The 14578-nt window shown below is 42.5% G+C and overlaps 1 protein-coding gene across 1 annotated transcript in view; it reads right to left on the bottom strand.

Moving 5' to 3' along the window:
* The window catches only part of NTN4 (netrin 4), a 107752-nt gene extending 102303 nt beyond the window's left edge, over nt 1–5449 (bottom strand). Inside the window, exons 1-2 of the mRNA XM_058568637.1 lie at nt 5007–5449; nt 1678–2207 (exon numbers count right to left, since the gene is read on the bottom strand). Of these exons, the coding sequence (XP_058424620.1) occupies nt 1678–2207; nt 5007–5061 (585 nt within the window). The 5' untranslated portion in view covers nt 5062–5449. The remainder of the gene's footprint in view (nt 1–1677; nt 2208–5006) is intronic.
* Between the last annotated feature and the right edge of the window lie 9129 nt (nt 5450–14578).

The following is a 14578-nucleotide window of genomic DNA, read 5'->3' as shown; positions in this document are numbered from 1 at the left end:
TTGAGAGTTTAAGCCATTCATTTGTTTGCAACACAAAGTGTTCTCCACATAAGAAAACAATGAGTCTAACTTATCTGTCTCTTTCCTGTCCTGGTATCTTTAAAAATGTCCGTGGTGACAGGGCGCACACGGGTCTCCAATATTAAGTCAACTTTAGGGACTGTGACGAAGAACGGAAAACAGTCTGTGTGCTGCTTGTGCCACATCCTACTCGGCTCTGGTGCCAGCAGCACTGTTCCTGGTCTGCAGAGTGCACACAGAAGCAGCAGCTGGATAATACGGCAAAAGGCCTAATGTGTCTACGGTAGTGAGGGGAAGAAGTTCCCAAAGCAGCCTTTTCATCAGCACCCCTGCCCACAAACCAAAGGCAGAATTAGTAGGGCAGAATTAGAGTACAGTGCCCGACACATAGTAGAGGCTCAATAAATGTTTACTAAATACAACCATCTGAGAAGTCTGTGAATAGTAACATAAATGGCTGCTAGAAGAGTGCTAACCTTAGTCCCTGCAGCAATTGTCCTACCTGCACTGGATGTATGCCTATCACTTAGGCCAGGCTTTCTCAGCCTTGGTTCTACTGACATTTGGGGCTAATAATTCTTTGTTGGGAGTGGGAGGGGTGCTGTCTTGTGCACTGTAGGAGGTTTGGCAGCATCCCTGGCCTCCACCCAGGAAAAATGCCTCCAGACATTGCCACATGTCCCCTAGGGGTGGGGAGGAATTGGAAAAATCACCCCTATTGGAGAAACACTTATCTAGTCTGTGTGTTCATGACATGTACCCGAATTAGAAAGATTATACTCTCTCTTCTCATTGTTTTTGAATCGATATTTCTTGATCTACATGTTGAAGGTATTTTATTCTCTTAAGCTGCTCTCACCAAATTTTCTCTGAATGTTTTCATATATCTGGGGGCGGGGGAACTTTCTAGGTACATCTATACAGGTTAAAAAGATCTTTTCTCCCGTAGGGGAGGGGAAATATGAAACAAAGAGAAAGCATTCCCTACAGAAACTGGAGTAGTAGCTGAGGAGGCTGTTTTGCAGAACGAGATGGAGATGGTCTTGGGCCCAGGTTAGACCCAAACCCCTAAGCTGGAACTGACGTTTGTGAGTCCAAAAAGAACTTTTGTATCTTAAAAGAAACCACCTTCATTTGTTTGCTATGCACTCTTGCAATCTTAACAATAAAACTCCACTGTTATAGAAAAGTATCCTTCTGACAAACACATTTTTTTCTCCCTTGGCTTTATTTTTATTTACTTCCTATTTATGTTAACAGTTTCAGGAAGATACCAACGTGGGCTCCAAGAACAGGCTGTCTCAGTAACTCTTGCCCCTTCAGAAGCACAGTAAGTAGTGCTGCTAACTGAAGAACACAGTAGCTTTTTAAACCTCTAAGGTAGAGTGATGATGTTGTGTGTCTACTCTTTCTTAAAATGAAAAAAAATTAAAATCTTGGAATTCCAACTTAAACCTAGCCAGTGAGCAACCTGCTTGAAAATAACTTTACACATCCATGTCTAGGGGTGAGAAATAATTTATGACAAATAAAGCTCATGAAAAATTCTAATTTCATTCATGTTGCTACAAGTATACTTTCATGCTTTAAAAAAAATGTGGGCTGGTAACATTTTTCTACCTTACTTACAGTGTAGAGTTAAACGTGTGCCCTTACCTCTCCTCCAGTGCACGGAAAAGGATTGGAGTATCTAGAAGTGCAAATAGCTCCCTTCTTGACAACATCATCTTCCAGGCCAAATGTAGCCGAGCAGTTAGCTGCAAAGTACTTGTAAGGCTTCCATGTCTTCCCAAAGTCCTGGGACCGGTCCAGCACCATAGCTGCCGGCCTGGGGGACTTGAACACCATAATTAGATGAGTGAAGTAGAATTCAGCTTCCAGATCTAATTGGATGTTTTCTCTGTGCACATCCTCAGCAGACTGCCACCATGTGCGAGGAAACCTGAAGGACGAGTCTGCCATGGCAGCTGGCAGGTGAGCCAGGTGAGGCTGGGCAGCATTGCATTTGTCACATTTGGGCTGCCGACAAGTCAGATCAGTGTTCTCACTATAGAAGCAGTACAGTTCAGTGGCGTTCTGACCACAGGTGGTGTCTGCCCAGAGTTTTCTCCCTAAAGCCAAATTTCCCATCCGAGGGTTACAGGCTTTTTCACAGCGGGAACTCACTCCAGCTACTCCACTCAGTCCTAGGGAAGGGGAAGCATATGTTATTCAAGACAAACCCATCTGGAAAGCTCTTCTGTCCACCTAGTCCATCTCCAATAGTCAAGTTATCCCCAAAGAATTTGAGACTTTCAGTAAAGAGGAAATTCTACCAAATCTGAGCATAAATACTATTCTGCATTTATACTGCATTTGTGTATGCAAGTGTGTGAGTGTGCATTTCATGATCAAATGTAAAATTCACATAAAAGAAAATAAAATCACTTTAGGTAAAGGACAAGAGGAAGGAAAATGGAAACATGGGGGTAAAGACAATGGTCCTACAGCTTTTCAAGTACTTTGCTTTCTAAACATTCTCTATATTTGAAATATACAAGTCACGACTTAAATAATACCAAAAAACAATAATGTTTTCAAGATCATCCAGTTTAGCCTTTCAAATATAATTTGAGTTCTTAGCATTATCTAACATGTTTATGAGAATGCACTAAGGAGGAAATGTAGAATTCTATTATATTTTTAAGCCAAAAATATGAAGGGATAAATTCCCTAGGAAAAGCAATATGAGATATTTAATCAATATACAATGGGATCTCATTTGGGGAGGCAAAGCTAGAGACCATTGGAGCTCAGATGCACAATATCTATTTTTAATATTAAGTAAATGTAACAACAACAACAAAAATCTCCCTAAACTGCCAAATGGCAGCAAAGCTTATTTGACATGCTCTCTGCCTCTGGAGTGCTTCTTCCTATGACAGATTATATAGTAGTCACCTGTTTGCTTAACAGGAGAATGTTTACAGTCTGGCAGCCACTAACAGCACCTTTAAACATTATCTGTAAACTAAAACACATTCTTAAAGAAACATGCACTTCCATCCAAACAAAGGTCCAACAGACTTTAATGTTTCAAAATTACTTAAAATGACAAACATTATCCACTTATTAACATTTTGACTACATATTATAATCCTTTAATTTGGGTTTGTCATTTTAATTATGAATACCTTAAGCAAAATCATCTATTTTAAAAGTTAAAACAGAGCGGGAAAGAAGGAAAAGGAAGTCAACCTCCAAATTCTGGCTAATTGAACATTTCTGCTTCTTTAGAGGGAGCACCCCTGAACTGTTATCACTCACTGCTGGAGAAGCCAAATGACAGCTTAGACTAAAACAGAGACGTTTCACACACTGACTGACAAATCGCCAGCCCCACATAGCCTTGGCAATAAAAGAAAGGGCTTCCTTGGGCATATTTTTTAAATGTCAAATTCAAGTGTGCATTACGCCTGGACTGTGTTTGCCACTGTTCTGATTAGCTGGGGCAACAGTTGCTTGTGGCCAGAATCACGAAAACACACACAGTGTGCTATGACTCACCTGTAAAGCATTTTGGGGGAAAATCATATACTGCCTGTACAAGTATTTTTGACTTGAAACACTTGCCTTGTTATATTTATTTACAACCTCTTGATTGCTTGCATGTTTTTGCCATAACATGGTTTGAAAAGGGAAAGGTTTATTAAAGTTCACTTTGTGGTTGGGGGAGCATGCGTAAGTGCACACAGGGGTGCATCAGCAGAAAGAATTAAAGTAAAATCTTAGACCTTTAACAGCTCCTTAGGGAAAGTACTGAATAACTTTAAATGCCCCAAACTAATAAGTGCAGAAAAGAATGGAGCCAGGTAAATAATCGGTGGACAAAATACTTGGAGATCCCTGAAGAAGTGGACATCCAAGGATAGCAAGGATGCTCCTATGACTCCGACTTGTTTGGGATGCAGATTCTAAAGCCGGGCTTTTACTGCTTGCCCGCGTCTCTGCGGGCAGAGTGGAAGAAGCAGAAGGGAAGGGAAGAGAGTGCCAATGCGCTCTATCCACCAGTCTGTCCCTCCAGCCCACACTCCTCTTTCTGGAGCAAGGGAGAGACGTTTGACAGACCGATGGTCACAGAGTCCCTCACTTTCTTTCCCCCTCATACACGGAGCTGCACTAACGTCTAACTGGAAACCAGGTTACCCGCAAGAGGGAGGGAGAGGAGCAGAAGGGGCTCCCGAATTTAGAAACGGCGAGCTAGAAACGGGTGCCCAAGCGCAGCCCGAGAAAGCCAGGATGGGAGTGGGAGGGAGAGAGCATCTGACGACGCCGCTGCCGGCTGTCCGGTTACCAAGACAGGGAGCAGACCCGCCTCCGACCTCCCGCGGAGCCTCGGCCAGGGTACCAATTCCCCAGGGGCGGTCAGCCAGCTCCGTGCAACCCAGCGTGATCACCACCTATCGTCCGAGCCCCAGGTCTCACTGCGTGCAGGCACTGCCCCGGTGAGAGGGCACTCACCCCCTCCCAGGTGCCCCTACCTGGCTCCATAGTACCCAGCATGCGGTCGGGGACGACGGCGATCGCTCTCAACGAGACAGGAGCCCCGGCCCACGCGCGCCTAGGGTCGCTGGGCCACCCCTCCCCATCATTCCTCAGGCCATGAAGTGCCGGGGGATGGCGAGCTTGGTCCTTTGTTCCCTCACAAAGTGGAAAGGCAGTTTTTTACAAGCCCAAACCGAGAAAGAAACCAAGGTCGCGGTATCTCCGGCAGGGCGCACCCAGGATATCGGGTTATCCAAGGGTACGTGTATCGCAGTTGCAAAAAAATCAATAGTATTTTTAACTGCGGAGACTCGGGGAAAGGAGGCGGAACATGGCCACACATTTCATCCTCGGGAGCTGAGCTCGGCGCTCCCAGCCCGCACTCCCCTGCACCCCCGAGTCCCGAGGTGGGGAACAGAAGGAGCGAGGGAAGGGGGGGGCCCGGCAGCGTCACCACCCACCTGCGGCCACCGCGGAGCAGCCCCAGAGCAGCAGCAGCCGCGCGCAGCTCCCCATGGCCGGGAGGAGCCGGGAGGACCCGGGCCGGGCGGGTGCGGGAGGGAGCCGAGCCCTCTCGGCTGTGGGATGAAGCGCCAACAGTCCTCGGGAGGAACCGGGGCTCTTTATTTCTTCCTCCTCCGGGAGCGCCAGGCTCGCTCAGTGGGCGCCGGCGGCGGGGAGCCGCGGGCCGGGGCCGCGCCGGGCGGTGGGGTGACCCTCGCGCACCGGCCTGGAGGGGCCCGGGCACCTCGGGGGCGGCGGGACCCCCAGGACCATAGCCGGCCTGGCCGCGCTGGCCCGCGGAGCTGCCTGCGGGCTCCGCCGCCGCTACCCCCGGGGCTCAGTGCCCGCAGCCGCCGCTGAACTTTGAGAGACCTTTCACTTCCCGGCCGCCGCCGCCGCCGCCGCCTGGGCGCCCTCCTCCGCTTTTACCACCTCCTCTTGCTGCCGCGTCTCGGTCCCGTCCTTCTCCATGGGCAGTTCCATGGGATGCATTTTTATTGCACCGACACCGCGGCGCTCCGCTGCCAGCCCTCCGCCCCTCGCACCTCCACCCCTTCCTCGCGCCCGCCCCCCGCGCTCGCTTGACAGCCCGGGCGGTGCAGTCCGCGCGGCCGGGTCACCGCCGCTGCCCGGGGAGCGAGCCCCTCGCCCGACCGGCCGCCCCCGCTGCCTCGCCGCCAGCTGGTCCCCCCGCCTCAGCCCCCGCGCGCGCCCGTCACCTCGGCCCCCAGCTTCCCTCGTGCCCCTCCAGGCGCTTGCCCTGCATCTCCCTGCGTGACCCCCCCGGTGCCCTCCAGCACCCACAGGCCTTCTCTGAGAAGCAGTCTCCCACCTTCTCTCGGAACATTCCAGAGAGCAGTTGACTCCCTCTTGATCAGGTCAGGGCATGCCAAGGGGCTTAAAAAACCGCGAAACAGGCTAGCGCCTACTTCCCACATCCCCCAGCAAAACAAGCCCTCCCCGTCCCCTCCGCCACCACCGCCACCCCTTCTCCAGGAGTCTCACAACCGCGGGAGGGACCCCTCCAACCCAGCCCGGGGTCGCCGGCATCAGAGAGCGCACTAACTGCTAAGTGGCGTTCGCTGCTTCTCTGCCGCCTTTGGGGGCCGGGGGAGGGCGTCTCGGCTAAACAATTAATGCTTACTTTATCCGAGGTGTATCCATTTTGACGTAAAAAGTGTTCCCTAATTCAAACTCAAGGTGGTAAAAAAGAGAAGGGTCACAGGATTAGCTAGTGGGCAGTTTAAGAACATCCTTGTCTAGAGGCAGGGGCGTGACAAGGATAACCTGTTTGGTCCTTCCCAGCGCTCTCCACGTAGAGTGCATTGCGCTCTGAAACAGTAATGTTGTGAAATAAGTTATGGGAACAGTTTAGTAGCAACCACAAGCAGCTAATTGAGGACAGGATTGCTCGGGGCTGCTGTTTATGGAAGATTAAATAGCACTTGAGTCTGGGACTTTTGCAAGCTCTATGAAAATATAGTTCCATGTACACATCCCGGAAAATAGGTAAAAGCTAAGTAGAAAGCAATTTTTTATCGCAGTGTTCATTCGAATATTTTCCAGAAAATTAACTACTTTACAGATACCGTTCAGTTGTGTGTGTTAATGATGACGATAATTCAAAGCTGGGGGGCACATGTAGGTGTTATTTATAACGCCTCAGCTGGGGCTATGTAAGAAATTTCTATCTCCCAAGAGGAACTGGGACGAGGTCAGCATCATCCATTTTGGAGACATTAAAATTATTCTTCTGGCCAACACTGGGAAGTGGCAAAAGGTATGGGAGAGCAATTCATATAATACTTTAGAAAATAAACTCTTTGAGTTTTCAAATATTGGTGATGTTGGGGCTTTCTTCATATCTTATAGATATGCTCCCAATGGAGTCACTGAAACACCTCTCCAGACTATCCTTTTTACCAAATAAATGATAGGAAATTATAGCAGTTAACAGCTCTTAGCACCAATATTAACTTAATGGCCAAAGCAAATTTAAAAAAAAAGAAAGAAAATGCACATTTATTATTAACGTCTGAGTCTACTATATTGAGGCAGAACTCCATTTCTCATTACAAATTTCAAAAGCATTTGCTATCTGCATTAATCCTGTCTTGATAATATACTTCCTTGATTGCTCTATAGCTGGTTCTCATTTCCTTTAGCAAGACAATAAGTTCCTTAATGGTAAAGCAGTCTTTTATACCCAGTCTGCACAAAACATTATTATGTTTTTCTTATATTCTTCATTATGCTTAACTGACAACACCTGCTAGGTATGTAGTAAATTTTCCTTAAATGTTTTTGACTGAGTTATGTTAAAACTATTGTTATATACTAAGAACAGGGATTAAGAAGAAAACCACTGCAATCAGAATGAGTCCCCATTTAGAATTAAAGGAATTTGTACCTTTACACCAATACTTTATATGGAGCAGCTCAGGAGAGAAAAGTAATTAGTATTCTAATCAATTTCATTTGGTTATATAGTCTGATTTAGTTATAAATTCTATTTTTATTTCGAAGAAGCTATCCAGGAAAAGTTTATCGACATAAGGACAATCTTGCTGGGTGATAAGAATCTCATTGCCAATAATTGTTTTTGAAAATTTCAGTAACAGATTCAGAATTTTTATTTTTAAAGATTTTATTTATTCCCCTCCCCCCCCAAAGCCCCAGTAGATAGTTGTATGTCATAGCTGCACATCCTTCTAGTTGCTGTATGTGGGACTTGGCCTCAGCATGACCAGAGAAGCAGTGACTGGTGCGCGCCCGGGATCCGAACCGGGCCACCAGAAGCGGAGCGTGCGCACTTAACTGCCAAGCCACGGGGCCGGCCCAAAATTTTTTTTTAATTTTATGAATTAGTAGAAAGCTTAGCAAACCTATGGAATTTCAATAACAAGTTTCTAGAAGCCACCTAGTTGACAAATTAAATCTAAAATACTCCTGAGAACTTGGAAGAAAGCCAAAAGGGCTTTAAGAACTAAAAGAGGTGGCAAAAAGTCCATGCACCAAAGACCTTGTTCATGGGAGAGCTCTTCACATCTTCACTTAGATTATTCACGCAATCTTAATAAGTTTGGTTATGCTGTTTTCCTAGACCACAGCATATGAGAAGTAACAAATCAGAATGGAGCAGGATGCCATTAAAACAGCGAATGAGTTGAGGCAACCTGGTGATAAGGAGGATAGGAGAACTATAAAAAGTATCCCTAAAGACAAAACCCCCACAGCATTCTGAGGCCTTTTAGTACAGAGGCAAAGCACCAAAAGGCAATAAAGATGTCACTCATTGTAACTTAGTACAATAAGTGAGGTCCCTAATGGATCATAGGATATTCAGCATCAGAAGGAAGCTTAGGGATCCTTGAGCCCAACTTCTCACCCCATCAGGAACCTTCTCCACAAAATCTCTGTCCAATGGTCATCCAGTTTCTGTTCTAGAAATTTCAGTAAACAAAAGCCTCAAAAGCAATCCTTTTCATTTTTGGTACCGTTTTATTTAACTGTGACATCTCTCTTCATAAAATTCTACCTATTTTATAGTTCAGTCATCTGCAACTGTACAGAATAGGTCCGATTTCTTTTCTGATAGGTATTCGAAGATTTGAAGTGAAGTTTTATTGCTCCTCTTAACTATTCTCTTCTCCAGGTGTTTAATCACCCATATAACGTGATTTTCAAACCTTTCACCATCTCAATCACCCCTTTTCAGATATACTGCAGTTTGTCAATGTTGCTCTTACACTGTGGGTCTAGAATTCAACTCCAGGTTTGTCTGGATCAATGTGGAATAAAACAGAACTAGTAGTTCCCTTAACTTAGGTTTAGGGCGTATATTTCTGTAGCCTAAAAATGCATTAGCAGCTTTGTAATGTAGGCTGATATTGTGCTTGAAGCAAACTAAAATCCGCTTTTCATCTGTTGATGTCCTTAAAGAGCCCTTAATAAAAGGTAAAATATATTTTGTTTAACTAGAAGGAAAGAGTTCCATTAAAATACATTGCAGGTAGTAAGCATTCAATAAATATTAATTTAAAGAAAAAATCAACAAATTCAAATTGTTAAATTTGAAAAATGGTTAAAAATTTTAAAAGAAACTGTTATTCCTGAATGGGATACATATCTATTTTCTGAAAAAATAATCACTTTTACGGAAAATTGACTCTTCAATAATGCTGTATACATGTGATGTTACTATACATTTCCAAGGAAAGGAAGGCCTTGGAAATACTAATATTTGTAGTATACCTCATATCTTTCCTCCATGGAACTATAAACATTATCTCATTTATTCGTGAAGCATCAATGTGTGGGAGAGAACATCAATGTGCAGAGAGAGAAAGTGATGTGAAAGATGTAAGTGCCAAACTTAGACCATCCAGTAAATATACGCTGGAGAAAGGACATAGGTTTGCAGATTTTTTTTAAAAAAATCATTGCTTATCCGTCAATTTTCCACGAATATGATCCTATCTCTCTTTGAACTAGAAGACTATTGGGAGAAAATGAAATGGAGAAGTGTTTCCATTGAAATAGTCCTATATTTTGTTTTCTACCTGGTCTATGCCCTTCAAATGCCCCTTAAAAACATCATCTTGGGAATTTCCTTAAGCTTTAATCTAAGCCTCCTGCCACTGGCACTGTTTCTTATTTCATGTGCTTCCTGGCTACAGCTGCTCATTCCTAGGAAGGGAGTGAAAGCCTTTGAAAATACATGTGTTCCTTCAGGAAGGTAAGCGGTACTTTTCTTTAAAAAAAAAAAAAAATGCACGCGTACTCTCTCATGTTTAAATTAATTATATGGAGCCTAAAAGGTTCAAACAGACAAGAACAGTTCTGTTGTTATTACAGAGATAGCTGCTCTGGATAGCACTGTATTGACACAAATTTTAAACACTTTCTCCTCTAAATAGCTCTTAGCTAAAACTTCCTATACATATTGCTATTTCTGGCACTGATGAAAAGATGCTCAGAGACAAATTACTACTTTTTTAACTGTAGGGAAATAGATAAAGAAACAATTACCAAAGGCCTCATGAGGATGAAAGAACTGTAAACTGTATGGGTGATTCCTTTTATTTATTTATATCTTTTATACAGTAGTGTAGTGGTTAGGAGCATGGACTACGAGGTTTGACACCCCAGGTTCAAATCCTGGCTCTGCCATCTACTAACTGTGTCTGTGAGCAAGTTATTTAACCTCTTGGTGCAACCATTTCCTCATCTGGCATATAGGAATTATAATAGTACCTATTTAATAAAGTTATTATGAATATTAAATGAGTTAATATTTATGAAGCGGTAGAAAAGAGCAAGTCACATAGGAAGCACTTTAAGTTTTGTTAAATACATAAAATAGTAAAATACAAACCCATCATGTATTTACAATCTCTTTTGACCTGCCCTGGAATTCCAGCTTCAAGTTATATATAGACGTTTAATAGGCAGAGGCCAAATCGTTGCCCTGGCTTCATTTTAAATGCTGCTTTACATCTATGAAAGGCACCACACAGGAGATGAAAGTTTGAAGCAACAAATCTCTAGCTAGAGGGAGAAGGGAATTAGCACTGATGGAGCAGCTACAATTTACCAGGCGCAATAATTCTCACGACAACTCTCTAAGGTTGGGTTGTCAACCCCTTGATGAGGAACCTGAAGCTCAGAGCAGTTAAATACCTGAGTCAAGGTCACGGAAGCTAAGTAAACGGACAAGTCAGGATTTGAACTCCCGTGTGTCTGACTTTAAATGGAGAATTCTTTCCACTTCCTCTTTCGAGAGAGGTGGCATAGTAAGGGAGTTAAAGGAAGGGATCAAGACTAGACCGCAATTTCCTCACTGGTAAAAACACTCCTAGAATGTTTTCTACCTTAACAATCACAGTTTAACCCATGGACCTCATGGGTTTAACCACTACCTGCCTTGCTTACTCCCAAATCTCACTCGTGAGCTTCAGGGCTTCCCATTGTCAATGGACAGCTCTACTTAGATACCTCAAGTTCAACACATTCAAAACTAAACTCATCCTCTACTGGATCAACACAAAAACTTCTGCAGAACACTCATGTTCAGTGAGATATACTAAGTGTTCTAAGGAAAAAGAGTTCTGTAGTCAAATAATTTTAACACTAGGTTAAACAAACTTAAATGAGATTTCTCAGAATCTTTAATATGCTAAGTTCATTTCAAATCTCCAAGAAATGGATATAATATTACATTAGGATTGCATTCAGTTGCATGAACCCAACTCAGTAGCTTAACCAGATTGAGATTTTCTTCACATGACAAGAGGTCGGGAGGTATACAGTCCAGTAGAAGTGTAGCTGCTCAAGGAAGTCATCAGGACTTCTGCGGTTTTCTTCCTTATGGTCAAAAGATGGCTGCTCCACCTCCAGGACTTGTGTCTCCATTCTAGGCAAGAGTAAGGGAAAAAGAGAGAAGGAAAAAAGATATGCCAGCTAAGTCTTAACAAGCTTTCCCAGCAGCCTTGCCCGCCTGCTTATATCTAGTTGTCCAGAACTGGGTTATGTGGCCTCTCCAGACCCTGAGGAAGTCTGGGGAGGTGACTATTTTAATTGGGCACCTTGCCACCCTTAACAAAATCAGGCTCCTATTAGAAAGAAAAGGAGGTTGAATATCGAGTGGACAACTAGCTGTGTGTGTCATCAAAAGCTAGCAATTTCACGAATGTATTTGGCTCAAGCATCTATTAACGTATTCCCTGGCTCCCCATCGTTGACAGATGGAATTCATGCTGCTTGACTTGGCACCCAGACCTTCTGCGATGTACCGTTCCTGCCACAGGCTCTCTAGCTGCACTCCCAATGAACTGCCTGCAGTCTCGTTTTTCTACTTTCTTCTCTCCTTCAGGAATGTTTGAATGAATGCAAGTTTTATTGCAAGCAGAGAAGGAATCTTCTTTAAAAATGATTAATTATCGTTAGAATACATGATATTCCTATTTTGGACAGAACTCTGTTTTTGATAATGAAAACATATAAAACCATATTAACTTTTTTAAACAATATTAAAATTTATATTAAAAAGAATCCTGAAGCAGCAGGAGATTTCTCCGTCTACGAATGACCCTATGGGAAGTTTGCTCTGTGGAAATATCATATTCTCTGGCCTCCCACCACCCAGCCGGAGAAAAGAAGGAGGTACAGATTACTATCTCTTACCCTGAAAAAAAAAAAGTCAAAACCTGCAGACCTGAGGTAATAAATAGCTAAAGCCAGTAGTTTCAAATTCTTTTCTCAATCTCACTGGTGCGGTCCTGGGTATAGTACTTTTAAATACACCAAGAGAGTCAAATATCCTTATGGTTTCCTAGTGTATACTTTTTTTTTTAGTGTACAAAAGGATATTCGATATTGAGTCCTTTATGGACTCAAAATACCCTGCAATTAGTAAATAAATGTCTTGAATATGCATATCATCCAAAAGGATAAGTAACTAGAGTCCTATATAGGAATAAAAACTCCCCTATGCAAATCTGGACGAGCTGTTCTAATCTGCTTACTCTTGATACGACATTTTTCCCTATTATAACCAATAACAATAGCTAGCATTTATTGGGGACTTAATATGTGGCAGGCCCTGTGCTAAACACTCTACATACGTTTTCACCCTCAATCCTCAGTCACCTAGGGAGAGACCTTCAATCATCATCTTCACTTTACAAATGAGAACTGAGACTCATACGGCAGAGTTGAGACCATAACCTACGCCACAGGCCTCCAAAGCCCGTGAGCAAAACCGTCATGTCCATAATAAGTCTTTGGGAAATACAGAAAAGCAGCAAGAAGGGCAAACCTGTCATCCCAAGAAACAAGTTTTCATTTTGGTATATTTCTTTCTGATTCTTATTTCTATTCATACAACTTTTGTTCCATACTTTTTTCACTTATTATTATTAAGTTATTAGAAATTCTCCCAAAATATCCATTTTCATGGCCATATACTGTTCCAGCAAATGCATACGCTTTGTTCTACTTAATGCCACACTTATTTGGACACTTGAGCTATTTTCAGATTTTTACTATTATACTTTATACTTTTATAAATATTTCTGTGAACTAAATATTTTCTTAATCTAGGATTATTTCTTTATAATCGTTAAGATGGAAATACCAAGTCAAAGGGAAGGTACATTTAAGGCCACATTGCCAAATTTCTTTTCCAAAAGGGTTGTATAAATTTGTACAACTACCACTAATATATAGTGTGTGTTTCACCTCACCCATACCACCACTGGATATTATACTTTAGAAATATAAATGTCCTCATTCAGTATGTGAAAAGTGCTATTTTTTATTTGCATTTATTTGATTGGATTATATGTAAAATTAAACATTTTTTTCTATGCTTGCTAATCAGTTTTATTTCATCCTTCTTACTAGTTTCCTAAGGTGGAAACTTAGGTTTTGATTTGAGACCTTTCTTCTTTTCTAACATATGTTTAATGCTATAAATTTCCCTCTAAGCAAATTTATTTTGCTGTGTCCCACAAATTTTGATAAGTTGTACTTTTATTTTTTTTATTTTTTTTTTTTTGTGAGGAGATCAGCCCTGAGCTAACATCCGCCAATCCTCCTCTTTTTTTTTTTTTTTTTTTGCTGAGGAAGACGGCCCTGGGCTAACATCAGTGCCCATCTTCCTCCACTTTATATGGGACGCCGCCACAGCATGGCTTACCAAGCAGTGCGTTGGTGCGCGCCCGGGATCCGAACCAGCGAACCCTGGGCTGCCGCAGCGGAGCGCGCGCACTTAACCGCTTGCGCCACCGGGCTGGCCCCGATAAGTTGTACTTTTATTTTTATTTAATATTTTTAAATTTCTCTTGCGATTTCTTCTTTGGCTTATGGGTTATTTAGAGGTATGTTGTTTAACTTCCAGATATTTGGGGATTTTCTAGCTATCTTTCTGTTATTTATTTCTAGCTTAATTCCACTGTGGTCTGAGAATGTACTTTGTATGATTTCTATTCTTTTAAGTTTAAGATGTGTTTTATGGCCCAGAATATAGTCTATCTTGGTGTATATTTCATGTGAGTTTGATAATAACATGTATTCTGCTATTGTTGGGTGGAGTACTCTATAAATGTCAACTCAGTCATATTGATTGATCTGTTCAGGTCGTTCATATCCTTATTGTTTTCATCCTTTTCAAATTATACTCACTTTTAGCAACTAGTAAACAAGACAATAGAAAAGAAAAGTAAATAAAAACCTAAATTACACTTAAAGCTTATATTGTAGAAAACAGATTTCCATGCATGCTTTCCACGCAGTTTTTAGTTTTTGTCTATTACCTCTCTCTAACAATGAAGAGGATGTATGAGAGGAAAAGCTGGGTGAGAGGGTGAACCAGAAACACAGAAGAAAATGTTGAAAGGAAACACCAATCACATCACTAGTCTGAGATTTTTCCATATTCTAAATGATAATTTCTTGCCTATTGGGAACAAAAAAGCTTATTGACCAAGGATTTTATCTTTTAGCTCTCTTCTTGAGAATTTATAAT

Source organism: Diceros bicornis, chromosome 25 (assembly GCF_020826845.1).
Source record: "Diceros bicornis minor isolate mBicDic1 chromosome 25, mDicBic1.mat.cur, whole genome shotgun sequence".
NCBI lineage: Eukaryota > Metazoa > Chordata > Mammalia > Perissodactyla > Rhinocerotidae > Diceros > Diceros bicornis.
This window is presented reverse-complemented; position numbering and strand designations above follow the sequence as displayed.